Source organism: Oncorhynchus clarkii, chromosome 12 (genome assembly GCF_045791955.1).
Source record: "Oncorhynchus clarkii lewisi isolate Uvic-CL-2024 chromosome 12, UVic_Ocla_1.0, whole genome shotgun sequence".
In the NCBI taxonomy this organism is placed as follows: Eukaryota; Metazoa; Chordata; class Actinopteri; order Salmoniformes; family Salmonidae; genus Oncorhynchus; species Oncorhynchus clarkii.
In genome coordinates this window covers 23,032,158-23,057,529 of record NC_092158.1, presented here as the reverse complement: position 1 = coordinate 23,057,529, position 25,372 = coordinate 23,032,158, and the positions used below count along the sequence as shown (strand labels likewise).

Below are 25,372 nucleotides of genomic sequence, written 5' to 3'. Positions count from 1 at the left end.
ATTCTGCAACATTTACAGGCCACGTTGTTCGCCTCAACTGCCATCACTTAATGTGATTAGGTGGGAATAAATGTCTCTGGAAGCACTGATACGCAGGAGGCAATAGACTGCAGGCAACACCGCGCTGATGGTGGCTGTGTGATGTACTGTAGGCCTATTATTATGTAATACTGTGATGGCAGTATACATTTGTGTTACAAATGTCCCTAATATTTGGGACAGGCTAGAGACTGATTCAGAAAGACTAACTATTTACCCATGAGGCTAAACATTTTGCCTCTACTGAAGTATGTGAAAAATGTAGATTTGTGTGGGTTATACTGCAAAATATGTACTGTTCTGTGTATGTAGTATTATTTGTATTGTTAGTGATGTCATCATAGTCTGTTATACACTCAGTATACAAAACATTAGGAACACCTGCTCTTTCGATTACATAGACTGACCAGGTGAATCCAGGTGAAAGCTATTATCCCTTATTGATGTCACTTCAATGGTAATGGTAGGTATGTTAGTAGGTGCCATACTGGTTTGAGTGTGTCAAGAATTGTAACGCTGCTTGGTTTTTCACTCTCAACAGTTTCCCATGTCTATTAAGATTGATCCACCACCCAAAGGACATCCAGCTACAGTGACTTGACACAACTGGGAAGCATTGTAGTCAACATGGCCAGCATCCCTGTGGAACACCTTCGAGGGCAATAGTGGGTGCAACTCATTATTAGAAATGTGTTTGTATACTCAGTCTCTCTGTCTCCCCCTCTCAATCTGCAGGCCTATGGGCCATTTGCAGTTCTGATCACCCTGACACAAGCACACTTGTTTGTTTCCCTCCCACTTTGAAGTTTGTAGAGCCAGATGGATAGCCTCATATTGATCTCAGAGTTTAGATGTTCTGATTCTGTATTTAGTGAAATAATAAATATTCAAGCCATCGGGTGAAAATCGTGCAAAACATAGGAGATACTGTATTTGTTTCCATTAGAGGTATTATTTTTTTGTGATAATCATAGGCTAATCAAATGAACATTCAGAGGTAGCTAGGCTCTATAATTAGTTGTAGTGCAGTGAAGTGAAGTGATGGATGGGCAGCTTGTTCGAAGATTACATCATAGCCTACTGGGCTACAACTCAACTCTGCACTATGCAGTAATTTAACTATCACCCCAAAACTTGTCGCAACAAAATGAAGTCAACATCTTAATAAAAAAAAGCTGCAGCAGCAGTATTGCATAAATATACATTATCTAAATTAAATATCGATAGTGCACGGCGGATTGCCCGTATCAAGACATGCGCGTACCTACGCATAGCTCAGAACGCCCACTATGCGGCAATTGAAAAGGCGATTGGCTGCTAAAGATAACCGTACCTCCGGTTATTTCGTGATTGGTTGAGGGTGACTTGTACATTACGTTATGCCTATTCTACAAGTACACAGGGAGCTTCTGAAAAGGAAGACGTAATGGTGTGATTCCTTGTGTCCTTGCAATGGTCATCATTCTAATATTCCACAACAAATTCCACAACCGGGAGTCAGAATGAAGGTATGGTAGGCCTACTGCAATGTCAATATATCTATGTTGTGATATTTTGCACAGCCGGCTTGCAATCGATCTATATTACAACTTTTAAATCCGGTGCGTCGACAAATAGTAACAAAATATACATTTGGCATCCAATCAAACCTATTAATTGTTATACAATTACAATGCATTCATTTTGTTGTTTGTCTGTTTGCTTTAAAGGGTTGCAAACTCTGATTTTACGGATACATGTATAAGGTGAGTGACAGTAGTGTTTTGCCGGTTGGAATATTTTCTCCAGGGTTGAAATATTTATATTGCGTTCTATTTACAATTGCATGGATACATTAAATGATGATAGTCACGAACTCTTTCTGATCCTCAGTCTGACACTAGTTTGCATCTCCCTCGCAGTGAACTATACCACAGTGCAATGTCCATTCATTTCCCCCATCGTTAATCTGCCATAATGAGATCAGTATACTGCAGTCAACGAGTGATGGAATATTTTGAGATGTCTGGTCTATTGATAATACCCCGTCCCTAGTATTTTGACTCACTAATCACTGACCATGAGTGCTAGAACAGGCAAGAACAACAACCATCGTGGAGGGGATGGTGATGTTGTTGAAGAGGAGGATGAGGATGGATGATTATAATAAATAACCCCCTAGCATTTTTTTCAGTGTGAGTATCCGATGTATGGAAAGTTGTTTACCTCATTTTAATTAACAAAGCCTAACTCCTTAAATCCTGTTTCTTGCAACACTGTAATAATGAGTATCAGTGTAGAATAGTGTTTAGAGTAGGCGATAGATAAGATCTTCTAAATTGAGCAATTATTTCCACTGGCAATGTTTGGCTCCGATCCAGCATATCAATGTTATGTTGTGCAGCAGGCAGCAGTCTTTCAAATTGCTATAGTATCACAAGGTGCCATGCAACGTCAACATATCACAACATATCACTTTAATAATGTTTACATATTTTGCATTACTCATCTCATATGTATATGCTGTATTCTATTGTATCTTAGCCGCTCTGACATTGCTCGTCCATATATTTATAAATTCTTAATTCCATTTCTTTACTTAGATTTGTCTGTATTGGGTATATGTTGTGAAAATTGTTAGATATTACTACACTGTCGGAGCTAGAAACACAAGCATTTTGCTACACCCGCAATAGCATCTCCTAAACACATGTATGTGACCAATAACATTTGATTTGATATCAGACATTTGTGAATACATAAAGTGCATTCGGAAAGTATTCAGAAACCCTTCACTTTTTTCACATTTTCTTATATAACAGCCTAATTCTAAAATTGATGAACACAATTTTCCTAATCAATCTACCCAACACACCCCACCCATAATGACAAAAAAAAACAGAAATACCGTATTTACATAAGTATTCAGACCCTTTGCTATGAGACTCGAAATCAGGTGCATCCTGTTTCCATTGATCATCCTTGATGTTTCTACAACTTGATTGGAATCCACCTGTGGGGAATTAAATTGATTGGACATGATTTGGCAAGGCACACACATGTCTATAGAAGGTCCCACAGTTGACAGTGCATGTCAGAGCAAAAAAAAACAAGCCATGAGGTTGAAGGAATTGTCCGTAGAGCTCTGAGACAGGATTGTGTCGAAGCACAGATCTGGGGAAGGGTACCAAAACATTTATGCAACATTGAATGGCCCCAAGAACACAGTGGCCTCCATCATTCTTAAATGGAAGAAGTTTGGAACCACCAAGACTCTTCCTAGAGCTGGCCGTCCGGCCAAACTGAGAAATCGGGGGAGAAGGGCCTTGGTCAGGGAGGTGACCAATAATCCAATGGTCTCTGACAGAGCTCCAGAGTTCCTCTGTGGAGATGTAACAAACTTCCAGAAGGACAACCATCTCTGCAGCACTCCATCAATCAGGCCTTTATGGTAGAGTGGCCCAATGGAAGCCACTCCTCACTAAAAGACACATGACAGCTGGCATTGAGTTTGCCAAAAAGCACCTAAAGGACTCTCAAACCATGAGAAACAAGATTATCTAGTGAAACCAAGACTGAACACTTTGGCCTGAATGCCAAGCGTCATGTTTGGAGGAAACCTGGCACCATCCCTACAGTGAAACATGGTGGTGGCAGCATCATGCTGTGAGGATTTCTTTCAGTGGCAGGGACTGGGAGACTCGTCAGGATCAAGGGAAAGATGAACGGAGCAAAGTACAGAGAGATCTTTGTTTAAAACCTGCTTCAGAGCGCTCAGGTCCTGAGCCCGGGGCAAAGGTTCACCTTCCAACAGGACAACGACCCTAAGCACACAGCCAAGACAATGCAGGAGTGGCTTTGGGACAAGTCTCTGAATGTCCTTGAGTGGCCCAGCCAGAGCCCGGACTTGAAGCCGATCTAACATCTCTGGAAAGACCTGAAAATATCTGTGCAGCGACGCTCCTCATCCAACCTGACAGATTTTGAGAGGATCTGCAGAGAAGAATGGGAGAAACTCCCCAAATACAGGTGTGCCAAGCTTGTAGCATCATTGACAAAAATACTAGAAGCTGTAATCGCTGCCAAAGGTGCTTCAAAGTGCTGAGCAAAGGGTCTGAATACTTATGTAAATGTGATATTTAAAAAAAAATATATATTTCTTAATCTGTTTTTGCTTTCTCATTATTTGGTATTATGTGTAGATTGAGGGGGGAAACTATTTAATCAATTTTAGAATAAGGCTGTAATGTAACACAATGTGGAAAAAGGGGTCTGAATACTTTCTGAAGACACTAAGTTGGCTATGATGGTTCAGAGGTCTATCATAAACATGTTTGTAACATCTATATCCTCAAGTACTCAATCTTTTCCTTTATCCGCTTCCCTAATATTTGAATAGTGATGTATTGTGGGGGGCCTAAATCAGTTTGTTGTCTCAGTGCAGGTGAAAGGTCATCTGGTCTTCTGTCTGATCATGACAAACCATCATCTGCCCCAGAGAGATGGCTGTGACGTTGTATTGACTAATCTGGTTTATTTTGAAAAGCAGCTTTTCAGCTCATGAGAAATGGAGGATGATGGCTGTAATATGTTTAGAACCACACATGAACCGTTTTTGTTGCAGTCAGTTGTACCATATGTTTTTCATCTAATTCATTGATACTGCATTGTCATAAGGATCCTGTTATTCGACATGACTTCTCTTGAGTTCCACTGAATTGTCAGTTATGGGGACTGTTGCTCATTGGGGCATATTGTTTTGTTGTGCAAGAGAATTCACTGAGAATTTGAGAGAATTTGCACAAGAGAATTCAGGATAGCAAACTATCCTGGCATGACCCTGTTCTGAATTCCAAAATTGATTTGGAACTCTGAGATTAGGAGCTATGGTCTGTTGGATTTAAATGTGATAGACTCAGAAAGGTAGCAGTTTCCGTGGCGGTCGTTATTAAATATGCCAGTCATATTTTAATATCAGGATTATCTCCTGAGCAGACACATCGTTTTGGTTTTATTGCCTGCAACCCAAAATCCAAATCGCTCTTTTTTTATTAGTTGGAGCTATCCTCTTCTACCCCAAAGGTAAGGCTTTAAAGGCACAAATGTATGATGCACATGACATTTGCCATAATTTCTAAGCCCCATAATTTCTAAGCCCCATAATTTCTAAACCCCATAATTTCTAAGCCCCATAATTTCTAAGCTCCATCAGTTATCATTGACATGTTTGAATGCAGTCTTTTGAACAGCACATATTCATACATTGTGATTTGTTGTGCCTTCCCTGACAAAAGCAGCAAGAGATTGATTGAATCAGCTAGATTTTTCTGTCAGTTTTACTTCCTGATCTCAATGGAGATGAAGTCTAGTGCAGGCTGCCAGCTGACTGCACGCTTCACTATGTGAATGGCATCTCCCCCTGAAGCTACTGAAGCAATACTCTCCAGTGAGGAAATGATGGGGTGGAGAAGAGGGAGGGAAGAGAGGATCATCAAACTAAATTGATCATCAAATCACAAGTGTAGTATTTACTGTGAAATGCTTAACGACCTTTTCCCAACAACGCAGAGTTAAAAAGTAAGAACATTAGCTAAATAAAGGAAATAGTAACACAATTAAAATAACATTAACGAGGCTATATAAAAGGAGTACCCGTACCGAGTCAATGTGCAGTATGAGATAGTTGAGGTATTGATGTAATATGTAAATGTCATGTAGGTAGGGGCCAAAGTGACTAGGCTATCAGGATAGATAATAAACAGAGTAGCAGCAGTGTATACGAAGAGTGTGAAAGTGTGTGTGTGTGGGTGGGTAGCCATTTGATTAACTGTTCAGCAGTCTTATGGCTTGGGGGTAGAAGCTGTCCTGGAGACTTTGGTCCCAGACTTGGTGCTCCGGTACTGCTTGCCAAGTGGTAGCGGAGGGAACAGTCTATGACGAGTGGCTGGAGTCTTTGACAAGTTTACCTCTGACTTCGCCTGATATAGAGGTCCTGGGTGGCAGGGAGCTCGGCCCCAGTGATGTACTGGGCTGTATGCACTACCCTCTGTTGCCAAGCAGTTTCCATACCAAGCGGTGATGTAGCCAGTTAAGATGCTCTCAATGGTGCAGCTGTAGAACTTTTTGAGGATCTGAGGGCCCATGCCAAATGTTTTCATTATCCTGAGGGGGAAGAGGCGTTGTCATGCCCTCTTCACGACTATGTTGGTGTACTTGAAGCTCTAGACCGGATCCACTACAACTCCGATGATGTGAATTGGGGTGTGCTCGGCCCTCCGTTTACTGTGGTTCCCGATCAGCTCTTTTGTCTTGCTGATGTTGTAGGAAAGGTTGTTGTCTCTGACCTCTTTCCATTAGGCAGTCTCAATGTTGTCGTGATCAGGCCTACCACCATCGCGTCGTCTGCTAACTTAATGATGGTATTGGAGTCGTGGCTGGAAGAGTGAAGGCTGGGGACACTGGGACAGGGTCTGTTGTTTTGGTGGGGTGGCAGGTAGGCTAGCGGTTAAAAGCGTTGGGCACAAGAGTGTTGGGCCAGGAACTGAAAGGTCACTGGTTTGAGTCCCAGCCGACTAGGTGGAAAATCTGTTGGTCTGCCCTTGAGCAAGGCACTTAACCCTAATTGTGCCTGTAATTCCCTCTAGATAAGAGCGTTTGCTTAATGGCAACAAAAAAAAAGAACAAAAAAAAAAAGAAAATGAATGTGGTGTGTCAACAGTAATATCTGTAATTATTGTCACAGTTTGTCTATGTTGTCTGGTCTTTGTTCTTTAGGGAATGTCTTAAGCCCTATTTTTACCTGCTTCAATTGTCCTGATCTTGTCCACATTCTGATTGTGCTTACATTTTCAGACAGGTGTTTCAGATTAAAAAACGCAGGAGGTAGTCCGGCACGTATTTTGTATGGATATTTGTAAATGGATCTGGACAGTGAAACCATTTAAATTATAATTATCCCGCCTACTTAAATAATTGACAGGTGACACTAGACTTATGGCATTAATATGTCTGTTTTACATATTCCTAACCAGTTGGGTTATTTTTGTTTGTTTCTTTGCGTTGTTTGTAATCATTTTTTAAAACTTATTTTGTACATAATATTGCTGCTGCTGTCTGTTATGACCGAAAATAAATAACTTCTGGACATCAGAACTGGGATTACTCACCACAGACTGGCAGAATATTTTTTTTCCTTTAACAAATCCGATGAGCCTGACGTGAATGATATACTGCTTTCCCGGGAACAGGCCCAGATCCGTGTAATTTGCGTTAAGAGAAGGCGTAGAAAAAGGGTCCAGAGGGTGGGCAGCCTTCTGAGAATTCGTAGGCAGACGAATTAACCCCCACTTCCTTCCATTCAAATAGAAAATGTGAAAACTTTGGAAAATAAAATCAATGACCTACGCGGAAGATTAAACTACCAACAGCACATTCAAAACTGTAATATCTTATGCTTCACGGAGTCGTGGCTGAACGACTGAATTATAAACATACAGCTGGCTGGTTCTACACTGTATTGGCAGGATAGAACAACGGCGTCTGGCGAGACAAGTTGCGGCGGACTATGAATTTTTGTAAATAACAGCTGGTGCACGATATCTAGGGAAGTCTCAAGGTTTTGCTCACCTGAGGTAGAGTATCTCATGATAAGCTGTAGACCATACTATCTACCGAGAGCGTATTCATCTGTATTTTTTTATAGCTGTCTACATACTACTACAGACTGATGCTGGCACTAAGACCGCACTGAATGAGCTGTAAGCAAACAGGAAAATGCTCACCCAGAGGCGGCACTCCTACTAGCCAGCGACTTTAATGCAGGGAAACTTCCATCTTACCAAATTTCTATCAGCATGTTAAATGTGCAACCAGAGGGGAAAAAACTAACTCTGGACCACCTATACTCCACACACAGAGACGCATAGAAATCTGACCATAATTCTATCCACCTGATTCCTGCTTACAAGCAAACATTTAAGCAGGAAGCACCAGTGACTAAATCAATAAAAAAGTGGTCAGATGAAGCAGATGCTAAGCTACAGGACTGTTTTGCTAGCACAGACTGGAATATGTACTGGGATTCCTCCAATGGCATTGATGAAGCCAATCAGTCATTGGCTTCATCAATAAGTGCATCGATGACGTCGTCCCCACAGTGACCGTACATACAAACCCCAAACTCCAACCAGAAGCCATGGATTACAGGCAACATCCGCACTGAGCTAAAGGCTAGGGCTGCCACTTTGAAGGAGTGGGATTTTAACCCGGATGCTTAAGAAATCGCGCTATGCCCTCCGACGAACCATCAAACAGGCAAAGCATCAATACAGGACTAAGATCGAATAGTACTACACCGGCTCTGACTCTCGTCGGATGTGGCAGGGCTTGCAAACCATTACAGACTACCAAGGAAAGAACAGCCGAGAGCTGCCCAGTGACACGAGCCTACCAGATGAGCTAAACTACTTCTATGCTCGCTTCGAGGCAAATAACACTGAAAAATGAGAGCACCAGCTGTTCCGGAAGACTGTGTGATCACGCTGTCCGCCGCCAATGTGAGTAAGACCTTTAAACAGGTCAACATTCACAAGGCCGCAGGGCCAGACGGATTACCAGGACGTGCTTTGAAAGGCTGGTCATGGCTCACATCAACACCATTATCCCAGAAACCCTAGACCCACTCCAATTTGCATACCGCCCTAACAGATCCACAGATTATGCAATCTCTATTGCACTCCACACCGCCCTTTCCCACATGGACAAAAGGAACATCTACGTGAGCATGCTATTCATTGACTACAGCTCAGTGTTCAACACCATAGTGCCCTCAAAGCTCATCAATAAGCTAAGGACCCCGGGACTAAACACCTTCCTCTGCAACTGGATCCTGGACTTCCTGATGGGCCACCCCCAGGTAGTAAGGGTAGGTAACAACAAATTTGCCACGATGATCCTCAACACAGGGGCCCCTCAGGGGTGTGTGCTCAGTCCCCTCCTGTACTCCCTCTTCACTCATGACTGCATGGCCAGGCGTGACTCCAACACCATTAAGTTTGCCGAAGACACAACAATGTTAGGCCTAATCACCGACAACGACAAGACAGCCTATACGGAGCAGGTCAGAGACCTGGCCATGTGGTGCCTGGACAACAATCTCTCCCTCAATGTGATCAAGACAAAGGAGATGATTGTGGACTACAGGAAAAAGAGGACAGAGCACGCCCCCACTCTCATCGACGGGACTGTAGTGGAGCAGGTTGAGAGCTTCAAGTTCCTTGGTGTTCACATCACCAACAAACTGACATGGTCCAAGCACACCAAGACAGTTGTGAAGAGGGTACGACAAAACCTATTCTCCCTTAGGAGACTGAAAAGATTTGTCATGGATCCTTAGATCCTCAAAATGTTCTACAGATGCACCATTGAGAGCATCCTAACTGGTTGCATCACTGCCTGGTATGGCAACTGCTCAGCCTCCGGCAGCAAGGCACTACAGAGGGTAGTGTGTACGGCCCAATACATCACCAAGCTTCCTGCCATCCAGGACCTCTATACCAGGCGGTGTCAGAGGAAGGCCCTAAAAATTGTCAAAGACTCCAGCCACCCTATTCATAGACTGTTCTCTCTGATACCGCACGGCAAGCTGTACCGGAGCGCCAAGTCTAGGTCCAGGATGCTTCTAAACAGCTTCTACCCCCAACCCTTCTTTTACACCACTGCTGCTCTCTGTTGTTATCATCTATACATAGATCATCTATACATACATTACCTCAACTAACCGGTGCCCCCGGACATTGACTCTGTACCGGTACCCCCCTGTATATAGTCTCGCTAATGTTATTTTACTGCTGCTCTTTAATTACTTGTTACTTTTATTTCCTATCCACATTTTTTTTAACTGCATTGTTGGTTAGGCGCTCGTAAGCATTTCACTGTAACCTGTTGTATTCGACACATGCGACTAATACAATTTGATTTGATATTTCTGAAAATGTGGGCACAATTAGAATGTGGACAAGATCAGGACAAGGAACGCATGTTAGCACCTGGTATAAACAAGGCTTTACACTGTCATATATTCTGCCAAAAGGAATAATAGAAATCAATGGTCAAAAACATTTTTAAAAACCACAGCGCTCCTCAGCAGGTCCAGCGCATCAGCAGATTGACTGTTTGCGTCACTGTCAAAAAGTCTGATATGACAAGTGCAAGTTAGGGGCCCTAAACCCCTTAGCTGCCCAAAACCAGGCATGCTATAGTAATACGTAATATTTAATCTTCATGTAGATTAGATATTATTAAGCTCAAAAAAGTGTATATATTGGTAACAAAATAGTGCATTTTACTGTAACACTTGTTTGCAGTTATCTATTGTATGTTTTGTCAGTCCTTCCCTGCAGAGCTTACTGGGTGCTAATTGAGGTGACAGGGGAAAGCTCTTCCTTTGGCGCTGTGCCAGATATGAGTAATTTCATGGCCATACCACTGTGCCTTCTCCTGCTAAATCTAGCGAAAGGGTGTAGTAATGGCCCACTGAGTAACTGTCCAAAGATAGGGGGATTATCTAAGTCACAGTGGATCTTTTACCACTCTTTCTGTGTGCCTGGTTTATGCCCCATTGCATGCTTGGTCGGATGTATGAGTAGGGCACTCATCTATTTCCATTGCCTGCAATGTCTTGAGAAAAACTCAACACTGCGACACTCATCTTTTCCCATTGACTACATTGTATTGAGAAAAACATCAGCTACTGTGACATTTGACCTTCATTCAAACATTTGCCAGGATGACATTTTTTTATGATATCATGTTGTTTCACAACCAACTTATTGCTGTACTCCATCTCCATCTCCATCTCAGTGCAGTCAGTTCCACATATAGCACTTAGCTCCTGGATTATATAACTGCAGACTGGCTAAGCAGGCAGGCGAAGAGAGGTGAGATCATAGAGCAGGGCTGTGTGTTGTGGCAGGTCATGGCTGAGTAGAACTGTATTTGTGGACAGCAGCGGCCTCATCTTGTAAAATATAGCCTACGCTCACTGTATTCTCTACTGAGCTCAGACATAGCCACATACTGTATGCTCATGTCAGCTATTGATTCCCCAGGCCCTGTAACAGAATACATTTTCTCTCCCTGCCCTCCTCCTCCTCCTCTCTTCCCCCATCAATATGCTCCAAGGAGCTGCGCCAGGGATCATGCCATCTTGGGTCTCAGGCCTTGGAGTAGACAGTCTTGCAGTCAGTAAACATTGATCAGGCAAACATGTCACATCCATTGTATGGTCTTCTTTTGGAGGACCACATTAATATCACTAAGTGCACCTACTCTACTAGGTCATAAGGCTGTTATATCTGTTAAATTACCCCACTGCTCACACAGTAACCATACAAGTCTTAACATAAAGATTATGTTTTCAATGAGAGCCATAGCATCGAGGGATTTATGTCTGTAGCGTTGTGTGTGACCAGGCATTCATTATATAATGGACAGAAACTTATGTGGCAATGTGAAGTTGCTACATCCATTTTTGGACTTGTGATAATGTACACATTGATTCTTGAAAAATATAACTGATAAATGCCTCATGAGCTTAGTTCAACTGTCGTACCCCATCAAAATGCAAAATATAAGCTGGTTTTAACAAAGTAAATGTAAGCAGGGTTATTCAACTCTTACCCTATGAGGTACGGAGCCTGCTAGTTTTCTGTTCTGCCTGATAATTAATTGCATACACCTGGTGTCCGAGGCCTAAATCAGTCCCTGATTAGAAGAAAACATTGAAAAACTGCAGTAGAATTGGCTTCGAGGTCCAGAGTTGAGTTTGAGGGCTATAAAGCCTCAAAACATGGTTAAAACTATAATTTTGATATCATGGATGAGTCAGGCCTTGCATCCATAGCCCTGTCTATAAATTTGAGAGTTACATTACTTCAGCCCCATCCCTCAGCTTTTTGCTGAAATGGGTGGGAGGCTGCTTTGTTATTGTTTCAACTGCGGATTGCACCTTTAATGATTGAACCCAACATCCCTTTTGGGGCATAGCTAATTAGGACGGGCTGTTTACGCTCTAGTGCTTGACCATTTTCAACCACAAACAGACCCATAATAATGTATTTGCAGCAGGCACGTTCACAGATAGGGGTCTACCTTTGCCCTCCCACTCCCAACTGCCCTTTGGGTGGTGGAATATATATTTTTGTATGCGGTTTGCATTACAACTGCGCTGGTTTATCGTCTCATTAGTGTGAATGTGTTTCACCTGTGCTGGCCCAGGTGCTATTTTAAGATTGGCTGGCCGAGGGCTCCAGTTGTCTTGGAAGAGGTGAAGGGTTAACACCTTTGACTCTCCCCATTTGATTTCTAAATCAAAATTATTTATCTGATCTTCCCAGTTTTGCTCCACCTTTTGGTTTCTTCCATGTTTTTAAATTTGGTGGCTGTCTTTTAGGTCCTAGTTGTTGCTAGTCAGCTTTCAGTGGACACCCCCATGAGTGTTTTTCAGAACCCCTCTTAAAACTCCACCTGTTTCGTTTTGGTTGTTCCCCTTTTCTGTTTGAGTGAACAATTTTGGTTTTCTTGCTAGGAAATGTAACAAAAACCAAGGAAAGAGAATGCAAGGAAAAAGTGGCACAAAACTTAAACCAGAAGATCAGATAAAGGATTTTGTCTAGAAAGCAAATGAACTTAAGGCGTTAACCTTCCTTTTTTCATTTTGAGCACCTGCACCCTGTGCACGGCCCTGATTTGGATCTTAAGTTCCTTCCTCTGAAGAGCTATAGGCTGTATAGCATCCACCTCTGCACTTCCACACTGTTCACAGGACCCTGTTCTGAATACGCCAGCTGCCGTCAGGCACTGCTACACTATTTTTTTTTATGTGCGAACACCCCAGAGACTTTATTATAATACTTCAATGCTTTTTGTAGAGGAACTCAGGAGCTACAAAGGTAGTTCATCAGAGGGGGGAGGTGGTTGAGCATCTGAAGGTCACAATGAGGCATTGTGGGATTCAGGGACAAATTACGAATGATGTGAGAAGTCTGAGATACCATTCCCTTAGCAATGCAACCTACAACAAAAGTTGTACTTTTCTCTAGTCTAGTGTTGGAGGTGAAATTGGGGCACTGTATTGATTGCATTGAAGGCTACTATGATTTCAGTACTGCCAAAGGCATATGGTTTATGAACCTACTGGGAGGGATAATAGGACTCCAAACTATGCATTCAAACTTGGAGACATTAATTTAAAAAGAACAGACGTGCATTCTTTGTGTGTTTGTTTCATAGGCGGGGGCATCGTCCATGTGGGCGTCATGCTGTGGGCTGCTGAACGAGGTGATGGGCACAGGGACGGTGCGCGGGCAGCAGCCAGGGTTTGGGGCCGGGACGGGGCCCTTCCGCTTTGCCCCCAGCGCCGGGTACTCTACATATCCCCCCACCAGCTCAGGGAGTGCAGGTCAGCTCTGCAAGGCCTGTGGACTGGCCTTCTCCGTCTTCAGGCGCAAGGTAGGTGGTGATGAGGATAATGACAATAGTGTGTAAAAAGATGAGGAAGAACACTGTGCCCCTTATAAACTAATAAAACTAACTTCCATATGAAATAATCAATCATACTGGTCACACCAGGGCATCAGCTTAGACTGCAGACAGGTAAATGGCAGAGCGTATCTAGGCATTGACTGACAGTGTAGCATGCTGGGACAGCGATAGAAGCCCCTGGAGGCTTCAGCGTTCTTGCACTTCCAGGCTCAGACTGCTCTATCAGCCCGCTCACACCTGTTGAGGTTCAATCCCCGGAATATATTCTCTGTGTGTGCGTATGTGTGTGCGTATGTGTGTGCGTATGTGTGTGTGTGTGTGGCTCAGCTCGATATCTGTGTCAAGAAAGGAGAAGTTCTGGGGGACTAACACAGACGATTGATAAATGGACCTGTGAGAGTGTGAATGTCCTCTTTCTGGTCCACAGCTCATTTGCAATGCACAGTAATGATATGGAAATTATTTCTGGCCATATCCCACTTTTTCTGTCTCCATTCAGACTACCTGTCAGTCGATTCATCTGAGTTTCCTCAGTAAACCGAGATAAGCTTGTAAATGCTAGAGAATATTCCATATAGTATTATTTAGCTTGTCTGTGCCAAATGGGGGAAACTCATCCTCTTTCCTAGGACATAGTGACATCATAAGGAATGAGTACTTGTATTGGAAAGCTGTTGTCTGGTAGATTTGGCAGATCCCTCTCATTAGTTGTAATTAAGAGTTCTAAAACCAGGATAGTTAATTGACTCCATGATGCCAATAATTAATTAAATCTATTAATTAATTGATCAGGAGGAATGGACATGACTGGCTGATGGGATCGCCTCTCTTCTTAATGTGTGTGATGAGTCTCTATCACTGTATCTCTCTCTGTCTCTCTCTCTCTTTCTCTCAGCACATATGCTCGGACTGTAAGAAAAGTTTCTGCGCCATGTGCTCGGTGCTGCAAGAGAGCCTCCGCTGCTGCACCACCTGCCACCTCCTGCGCGGAACGGCCTTCCAGAGACCACAGCTCATGGCGCTGCGTGTTAAGGACCTGCGCCAGTACCTGCTTTTGCGCAACATCCCTACAGACACCTGCAGGGAGAAGGAAGACCTGGTGGACTTGGTGCTCTGCCACCAGGAAGCTGGAGAAAACACCTTGACACAAGGAGGTGTAGAGGAAGATGAGGAAGATGAGGAGGAGGAGGAGGAGGAGGAGGAAGAAGAAGAAGAAGAAGAGGAGGAGGATGCAGACACAGACAGCCTGCACTCGCTCCCCCACTCCCTCCACGCCTCACCCCCCTCAGCCGCACACCGGTCCGCTTCAGAGCAGTTGTCTCTCTCCACCTCGGAGCAGTCGGCTCTCTCCGCCTCTCAAGGAGGCTCTCCTCTCAGCCGGAGTGACAGCTCAGGGACCGCTCAGAGCCAGGTATGACTACACAAACACATAACACACACACGCATGCACACACACACTCACAAACACAACCTAGTCCCATTCCCCATACAGCTGCCCCCCTTCGTTTACCATCTTCTCTGCTCTTTTGACATCTGTCCTCCTTGTATCAAAGCTAATTAATGTGAAGCTTGATAAGCACATGGCATGGATGTGGGAAACATATTAGTCAGTGTGAAGTAGAGTTGTCACAGCTAAGCATAACAATCAACAACGAGCAATTGCTACTCTAGATCTCTAGTGCTGGGATGTAAATGGGTTATGATTGTCCACAGCCCTGCTGAAAGTAACCCCTTTGATAACCATTTAGGCTAAATATAGGAGCATAAAAAGCTTACAAGCATTCTAGTAATTGCAGTATAGTTTATTGCAGTCAAGCCCTGTCCTTTGCAGCCAGTTTGATACAGTCTGGTGCTTTGTGTTTGTCATGAATAAAGAGGTTCACTCACACAGATCATCTGCTACATTCATATTTCATACTGCACAATTTCACTCTTTTCTGTGATCTGACGTCCACGTGACTGACAGCTGCTCTTGCAGTGCAGCCCTGGGAGCTGCAGCCAGTCATCAAATGCCAGAGCTGAAGCCCTCTTTTTTAGGTCTGTTATGCTGTCGGTTATGTAACAATGCTCAGGCTGGCTTCTGATTCCTCTCAACGGCACAGCTGTAATTGAAAAGAGAGAGCGAAACACAACAATACTGCTCACATCTCTGTCCGTGGGATCATTTTGGCCTAAACATCAAAATCATCCACTCCTATTGTAATCCATAAAGGATAAAATGAGTGGGGCTCTAGGCTGGTTGTGAGCATAGCTGGTGTCTGGTGGTAGTGCAGTTGTGGTGTTGTCAGTTGCTAGAGCTGGGTTAGGGAGGCTAGCACACCACAAACAGGCCTGCTGATGCATTATAAACACAGGTGCAGGCTTGCAGCCTGCAGCTGATTGGTCCAGTGGAATACGTAAGGAGCATGTGTGTGCACATACACCCAGGAACATCAGCCTCCCCCGACCCCCTATAGACTCAGCCCCCATCCCTCATCGTGATGTCACACCGGAAGAATGCATTAGCCCTGCACCATTAGCTAATTGCTTTTTGTGCGGTGGTCCATTGGAGACAGAGAGGAAGGGAGGAGTAGGCTCTTCATGATTGTTGCTGTTTTATGTTCTCTCTTCATTGCACATAAATGGCTGAGTTAATGCAAGTCAATACGCCACAAGGTAAACATTCTCATCAGATTCATCCCGCCAAGACCATTAGATTCTGGTTGCAGGCAAACTCCAAATATAGTTAACATATTCAAAGGGAATAATTAATCAAATCAAATGTATTTATATAGCCCTTCGTACATCAGCTGATATCTCAAAGTGCTGTACAGAAACCCAGCCTAAAACCCCAAACAGCAAGCAATGCAGGTGTAGAAGCACGGTGGCTAGGAAAAACTCCCTAGAAAGGCCAAAACCTAGGAAGAAACCTAGAGAGGAACCAGGCTATGTGGGGTGGCCAGTCCTCTTCTGGCTGTGCCGGGTGGAGATTATAACAGAACATGGCCAAGATGTTCAAATGTTCATAAATGACCAGCATGGTCCAATAATAATAAGGCAGAACAGTTTAAACTGGAGCAGCAGCACGGCCAGGTGGACTGGGGACAGCAAGGAGTCATCATGTCAGGTAGTCCTGAGGCATGGTCCTAGGGCTCAGGTCCTCCGAGAGAGAGAAAGAAAGAAAGAGAGAAAGAGAGAATTAGAGAGAGCACACTTAAATTCACACAGGACACCGAATAGGACAGGAGAAGTACTCCAGATATAACAAACTGACCCTAGCCCCCCGACACATAAACTACTGCAGCATAAATACTGGAGGCTGAGATAGGAGGGGTCAGGAGACACTGTGGCCCCATCCGAGGACACCCCCGGACAGGGGAAGCAAATGGTGCTGAATACTAAATGTAACATGGTACCTTTAGAGCAGTGGTTCCAAACTTTGTATAGCCTCGTACCCCTTCAAACATTCAACCTCCAGCTGCATACCCCCTCTAGCACCAGGGTCAGCGCACTCTCAAATGTTTTTTTTGCCATCATTGTAAGCCTGCCACACACACCATACGATACATTTTTTAAACATAAGAATGAGTGTGAGTTTTTGTCACAACCCAGCTCGTGGGAAGTGACAAAGAACTCTTATAGGACCAGGGCAAAAATAATAATATAATAATAATCAATAATTTTTCTCTTTATTTAACCATCTTACATATAAAACCTTATTTGTTCATCGAAAATTGTGAATAAATCACCACAGGTTAATGAGAAGGGTGTGCTTGAAAGGATGCACATAACTCTGCAAAGTTGGGTTGTATTGGAGAGAGTCTCAGTCTTAAATAATTTTCCACACACAGTCTGTGCCTGTATTTAGTTTTCATGCTAGTGAGAGCCGAGAATCCACTCTCACATAGGTGCGTGGTTGCAAAAGGCATCAGTGTCTTAACAGCGCGATTTGCCAAGGCAGGATACTCTGAGTGCAGCCTCATCCATAAATCTGGCAGTTTTCACAGAAACGCTTGTTGCAATTTCGATGAGGCTCACTTGTTCAGATATCGATAAGTGGACTGGAGGCAGAGCATGAAAGGAATAAATAATCCAGTTGTTTGTCATCCGTTTGTTTGTGTCATCCATTTCGGGAAAGTACCTGTGTATTGCGCACCCAACTCACTCAGGTGCTTCGCTATATCACATTTGACATTGTCTGTAAGCTTGAGTTCATTTGCACACAAAAAAATCATACAATGATGGAAAGACCTGTGTGTTGTCCTTGTTAATGCAGACAGAGAAGAGCTCCAACTTCTTAATCATAGCCTACATTTTGTAATTGAGTTGTCAGATAGTACTTCTGCACATATAACACACTGTGGCTTAGGAAAGGCACTACTCCCAATATAAGTGAACCCCAAATCAATGTAGTTCTCATCATATTTGCACCTCTTCGATGGTCCAACTCTCCTGTCTGTTGTTCAGTGCTTTCCTGGGTAAGGGGGCAGTAGCTCTTAGGCTGCATCAGATTCACAACTGTCAGTGTCCATGCTAGCTGGGCTAACAACAAATGTAGAATTACTGATCCTAGCATTGGATGTGCTCGTGGAAGCAGAACAACTTGTGTTGTCGACAGGTGCAGGTGTAGTACTGCTGGTAGTAGCAGTAATACCAGCCAGTAGAGCTGGTATGTGTATCTATGGGCCTTACTAAATGTACTGTTTGAAAATGTGAAGATAATTTTTTTCCCAGACCCCCGACGGCATTCCGCGTACTCCTGGAGGATAGGCCTACATGCCTCATTTCCTTATCAGACATTTGAAGAGAGACATCAGATATGAATTTGATTTATGATTATTATAGCAAACTGCACTATTTTTAATTTCCCTCTGATGGATGTTTAATATGAATAAAAAAAAGTGATCACAGCACCTCTGGTGGTGTTTTATAGAAGTTCTGATTTGTGGGAGAAAGGGTGAGGAGCATCAGACAACACAAGTATTTCAAAACTGTCATATCTGCTCCAGTACTGTTTCTTAAACTGCTGTTGATCCTCTTTTGTGTTGTGTTGTGTTTCCAGGAGCATGGGGGAGCTCCGACCGTCCCACTCCTTCACCTGGAACCTGCCAGTGAACCGATCATAGAGGTGAGACGACCAGCCCTTTACCTCGAGCTGCCTCTGTCCTTTCAGTCTCCACCTCATGTATTTAACTGAAGATAAGTCACTGACTCACTCTTGTGAGAGCATTCACTTGGTCAGTTGTATTACCTCAATGACCATGGTGTGACCAAACATAGTCATAATTGAACTTTGTATTGAACATGTTTTCTGAAGTGCCTCCTCTTTTCTCTTTGTAGGTCAGTCCAGTGACACAGAGGAGAATACGGGCCTCTCTATCTGACCTGGACAACGAAGGGGACATTGAGAGCCTGTCTGTCCGGCAGCTCAAAGAGATTCTGGCCCGTAACTTTGTCAACTACTCTGGCTGCTGTGAGAAGTGGGAGCTGATAGAGCGGGTGCATCGGCTCTACAGGGAGAACGAACAGAACAGGAAGTCCAGTAAGCACCACGTTGAATCATTTTAGTCCCCCTATACCAACCAACCTAATCTTAACTAGAACACTACTGATCCTTTTGATAACGACCTGCATAGATTATCAATCTCTAGTTCAAACCTAGTTTGAACAATAGAGAAACTGTCCAAGTTAAAACATCTTTCTTTGATTTGGTATTATTCACAGGTCCAGATACACAGTATTAAATATGTATTTCTGTATTTTCTTCCAGTGGAAAATGTCAGCAACATCAACAGCATGTCTGCAGGTGAGGGCATTCAATACTGTTTTCTTGGGTTGTATTGTATATTACATGATGTACATACAGTTGAAGTTGGACGTTTACATACACTTAGGTTGGGGTCATTAAAACTCGTTTTTCAACCACTCCACAAATTTCTTGTTAAGAAACTATAGTTTTGGCAAGTCGGTTAGGACATCTACTTTGTGCATGACACAAGTATTTTTCCAACAATTGCTTACAGACAGATTATTTCACTTATAATTCATTGTATCACAATTCCAGTGGGTCAGAAGTTTACATGCACTAATTTGACTGTGCCTTTAAACAGCTTGGAAAATTCCAAAAATGATGTCATGGCTTTAGAAGCTTCTGATAGGCTAATTGACATCATTTGAGTCAATTGGAGGTGCACCTGTTGATGTATTTCAAGGCCAACCTTCAAACTCAGTGTCTCTTTGCTTGACATCATGGGAAAATCAAAAGAAATCAGCAAGACCTCAGAAATAAGATTGTAGACCTCCACAAGTCTGATTCATCCTTTGGAGAAATTTCCAAACACCTGAATGTAACATGTTCATCTGTACAAACAATAATACGCAAGTATAAACACCATGGGACCACGCAGCCGTCATACCGCTCAGGAAGGAGACGAGTTCTGTCTCCTAGAGATGAATGTACTTTGGTGCGAAAAGTGCAAATCAATCCCAGAACAACAGTAAAGGATATTGTGAAGATGCTGGAGGAAACAGGTACAAAAGTATTGATATCCACAGTAAAAACGAGTCCTATATCGACATAACCTGAAAGGCCGCTCAGCAAGGAAGAACCACTGCTCCAAAACTGCCATAAAAAAGACTACAGTTTGCAACTGCACATGAGGACAAATATCGTTGTTTTTGGAGAACTGTCCTCTGGTCTGATGTAACAAAAAATAGGACTGTTTGGTCATAATGACCATCGTTATGTTTGGAGGAAAAAGGGGGAGGCTTGCAAGCTGAAGAACAACTTCCCAAGCGTGAAGCACGCGGGTGGCAGCATCATGTTGTGGGGGTGCTTTGCTGCAGGAGGGACTAAAAATTATGTGGATATATTGAAGCAACATCTCAAGATATCAGTCAGGAAATTAAAGCTTGGTCTCAAGTGTGTCTTCCAAATGGACAATGACCTTAAGTATACTTCCAAAGTTGTGGCAAAATGGCTTAAGGACAACAAAGTCAAGGTTTTGGAGTGGCCATCACAAAGCCCTGACCTCAATCCTATAGAAAATCTGTGGGCAGAACTGAAAAAGAGTGTGCGAGCAAGGAGGCCTACAAATCTGACTCAGTTACACCAGCTCTGTCAGGAAGAATGGGCCAAAATTCACCCAACTTATTGTGGGAAGCTTGTGGATGGCTACCCGAAACGTTTGACCCAAGTTAAACAATTTAAAGGCAATGCTACCAAATACTAATTGAACATATGTAAACTTCTGACGCACTGGGAATGTGATGAAAGAAATTAAAGCTAAAATAAATCATTCTCTCTACTATTATTCTGACGTTTCACATTCTTAAAATAAAGTGGCGATCCTAACTGAATTTTTACTAGGATTAAAAGGAATTGTGAAAAACTGAGTTCAAATGTATTTGGCCAAGGTGTATGTAAACCTCTGACTTCAACTGTATATTTGAGTTGTGTACAGGAAATGACTATGTACAGGAAATTACTATAATGGAATTGTGTATAGGAAATGACTGTGTATAGGAAATGACTGTGTACAGGAATTGTTTTAATACTATGTACGAAAGAAGAATTGGAGTAAGCTTTTATCCTATTAGAATCACTAATGGTTGTTTTGTCACTGCTCCTTTCCTTCTGTAAATGAAGTGGTGTCATATCCTCCGCCTATCTGCAATGGTGCAGTGGAAGGTAGGCATGTCTAACTCCACCACTATCCCACCTGCAAAACCATCACTGTCTTGAAATACATCTCTCCATATTGATGCATGCTGAAGTCTAATTTCCCATTCAATCCCAACCATAACCCCTCCTGAGTAATATGCTATGTGCTGTTCTGAGAGAGACCACTTCATCCTGCTGTTTAACTGGCTTTTTGGGCACTACGTCATCATGTGCAGTATGTGAATGACCCTAGAGAAGACAGCCATCCTCAGGCTGCTAGCTACGTGGAGTAATACTATTTTCTTGTGTTGTTTTTCTCCACAGACAGTGTGAAGGCTCAGCTGGCCTCTGATGACCACCTATGTCGCATCTGCATGGACGCTGTGATTGACTGTGTGCTGCTAGAGTGCGGTCACATGGTCACCTGTACCAAATGTGGGATGAGGATGAGCGAGTGCCCCATCTGCAGGCAGTACGTGGTGCGGGCCGTGCACGTCTTCAAGTCTTAACTCTGCCATGAGCGTGCATGTCAGCCAAGGACATTGAAGCTGTGACATAGTGTGTGCATATGCTTGAAAACCTGAGGGAGTGTGAATGATTTTGCAAGTTTCCAAGGACTTAATGCTACAGCAGATGTCCACATCCTCCAGTCCAAATGACATGCAGAGCAGACAGCTTCACACAGCCTGACTTTTACTACAGCTACTAGAACTACAAGAGCCCCACAGGAAACTGCTCTGTCGTGTTTGGATCTCCACTGGCTCCAGGACACTGACCTTCTGTCTTTAGTGTGATACACACTGAATTGTTTCACAAATAACTCTCCAATATCTTATTTTACAGTGCTTCATGTCAATTAGTTTTTTACTTTTAATAAACCATGAAGCGGAATTGGTCCCATCAGGGCCGGTATACCGAACGCGGACACAGGGCTTGTGCCCCGGGGCCCTGACCTTCCTCAACCAAATTTGCATTATTACATTTTTGGGGGGTTGTGGGTCAGTGGGCCCCCCAGATTGCAAATAGTGTAAAATTGCAGGAAATTAGCTTTAAAACGGCAACATATTCTCTTAGCCTCATGATAAAATGTGTAGAAGGAGGGGGGGAGTGCCTTGAGGTCGGTGCCCCAGGGTTCCAAATGCAGTAGTCTGGCCCTGGGTCCCATGGATACTTGAATTGGATATGTTTCATGGTGAGTAGGTATTAGGTGATTAAGGTGGAGATCATTATGATATCCCAGGGTTAGAGTCAATATGGTTTACACACTCATACCACACCAGGCTATACTATACGTATCTCCTTCAATGTTCTTTAGTATGTGCAATATTAAAAAATAGACTTCTATGTCTGTCTATGAAACTCGTCTGAGAAACTCAACCAGGCTGCATGTTTCTGTGCTGTTCCATTCTATATACACACACACACATACACACACACGCACACGCACACGCGCACACACACACACACGCCCGCGCACACACACACAGGGGAGGGTGTTTTTAGGTGCCAAACTTCATACCACAACTACATTACTGATGTCTGATTGCTGTTTCTATGCCAAGTGTCACTCCTCACTTCAGACCATGCATTGTAGATTTGAGCAGCATCCAACCCAATCAATATGTAAACCATCAAGCTCAGTGATTGGTTGAATTGTAGGGAAGCTCTTGAGCCACATGCTATGGGTTATAGGGACTTCAGTTCAAGGCTGTCCAACCCATGTTCTCCTTGCATGTGTTGAATCAGTCACAAGTGATATCACATTATGATTAATGTCTATGTTGATGATCTTGTTTGGTTTAGAGGAGGCTCCTGTCTACTGTGGTAACATACCATACACTGTGGCTGGGTCATCCCATGCTTTACGTTCCTATGCTCTTCATCAGTGTATCTTTTATTAAAGTCTGGCATGACTGACAATGTGTCTGCTACTTAGCTTAATTAAGCAATATCATTCCATTACTTTTCCTAGGTGTGTTGTCCATTGGCTCAGTGTTCACCTCTTGAAGGTGACAGGTGCTAATTCCTCTGTTCTGAGCTCATATTTAAACATCTTTTATCACGTTGTGGATTTGTCTTTTAATATCTCTTTTCAAGAGAAGAAAAGGATGCATAAACTAAGTCGAAGTTGATTTGTTTATACAAATATAACTTCTGTTCTTTCATAAAAGTATATTTATTCAAATGTCTATTGAAAAAAAAAGTATCTACTAATGCATGTAGATCGTTAGACAAAAAGCTTATTGCTGTAAAATAATTGCATATGATATGTAAGCTATTGATAAATATATATTTTTCCATTTGCTTTGGATGTCGTAATATAATTTATTAGCATTTGATATTTTAAGAGGCTGAATAATTTTTTTCAGAATGTAAATTCCCTTAATTTGATCAAATTAATATGACTCTCCAATCAAAAACAGAGAGATCACTGATCATGACATTTCCCCATTAAAGTTCTCATTTTATTTTGGAGCATTTCTTGTCCTTACCTGCTAGGGGATTCAAAACCTTATGAATATTTGTACATCGCACACGGTAGCGAACACTGTCACTGTGTTTACATGTATGTTTATAATAATGCTGCGATATCTCAGATGTCACTTGTAGGCAGCTATATGATGTCAAAGTAGGATGAGTTATAGCTATGAGCACTCTATGGAATCCTGGAACTTTGTATTTTGGAATGTTGAACTTTTTATTTTGGTAATTACAAGTATTTAATAGATTTAATAAAAATACTGTACCATATAATAAGCAGAGATCCTGTTGTTTTTTTAACGCTGCTGTATCTGACCGGTTACCCCAAATCAATTGTTTATCCCCAGTTTAAAGAATGCAAGTTGACAAAATGGCAAACTATTCCAAATGTTGATGTTTAAGGTCTTTATTTCAGAATGTAAAAACCGTGAATAGATATTCCAACATATGACATACTTTAAACATATTTCACAAATGTTTTTGTTTACATATTGCACACAATGCTTATAAACATGACCAAAAAGATAAATTAAGACGATCGTGGAAACATGACCAAAAATAGAGAGTTCAGTATTTAGAATTCATTTTTATAACTCAAGTCACAAACAGTTCTCTATACAGTATATACAGTTGAACCAATGACATACTAGTACTAAAATATTTCCCAACTGCACAGGGAAGACATGGTTGGTAGTTAGGCCTGTCCTCATACAAAAAAAGTAGATTTATATACACATTAGGACCCCCCAGTAGCCATGCTTTTGTTATTTCCTGTAATTAACACGAGTTAAATACAAACTGGGGAACTGTACGTCAGTGTCTGACAGGTAACTAACTACATTCCTTATATTACACCAGTAGTAAGTAGTGGCTTTACTTGTGTATGCAGGTTATTATTATACCATATACACATACTATACTGTGTCTGGTTAAAGAGATTCTTCAGTACTTTTGTATACTTTTTAGCCAGTAGCTCTGAAAGTAGTGCTCATGGGATAAAACTGGTCCCCGAAAACTGCATACCACATCAGATATGTGCACCACATCATTGCTCTCTCTCTCCTGCTCTATTATGTGTACATCTTGCTAGCTGTCACTCAAGCATTATACGGTTAAGTCTACAACCATTGTATTCGGCGCACGTGACAAATACAATTTGATTGCGAGGGGCTGAAGCTCAAATTGCTAGGGGGCAAGCCCACGTGGGGGGAAAATGGCAGAGCCTACAGTTTCCAGTAAACAGTCACTTTCAAACTAGCGATTTCGTGGAAGAGTAATTCTGTTCATAGATTATGCATGTATGAACGGCATTGACACATTCAGTCTAAAGTGTGAGGTTTAAAAAAGACTCACTAGTCGGCAAAGTTCAGGAGCATGTCTTTAAAACCTGCATCTATAGGTGTGAGAATCCCTTGTAAAAAATAAATACAATTAAAAACAGCCTAGTATATGGAGACTGATTGACAGTAGACTTTAAATCAGTCTCATGATGCTTCCTCTAGCAAACGGTCACTGGTGCCAACTCACACTGGCTTGATAAACCTGGGAAAGTACAGTAATATAAAACAAATTGTCAACCAGTGGAAATCGATTTTTATAGATATTTAGAAATTGAAGTGGAGTAAAAACAACTGTTCTATGGAAAGGAGAAAGTACCTGTGTACAGACAAATACAAATATCAAAATGAA

At 42.5% G+C, this 25,372-nt stretch overlaps 1 protein-coding gene across 1 annotated transcript; it reads left to right on the top strand.

Moving 5' to 3' along the window:
* The first annotated feature begins 1,431 nt into the window (after positions 1–1,431).
* LOC139421934 (E3 ubiquitin-protein ligase RNF34-like) lies at positions 1,432–23,962 on the top strand. The gene is made up of 9 exons (XM_071173070.1): positions 1,432–1,547; positions 1,749–1,784; positions 13,309–13,527; positions 14,456–14,971; positions 18,602–18,667; positions 18,880–19,081; positions 19,310–19,345; positions 21,188–21,229; positions 21,527–23,962. The coding sequence occupies exons 2-9, from the start codon at positions 1,776–1,778 to the stop codon at positions 21,709–21,711; spliced, it is 1,275 nt and encodes a 424-aa protein (XP_071029171.1). The 5' UTR covers positions 1,432–1,547; positions 1,749–1,775; the 3' UTR covers positions 21,712–23,962.
* Positions 23,963–25,372: the final 1,410 nt, after the last annotated feature.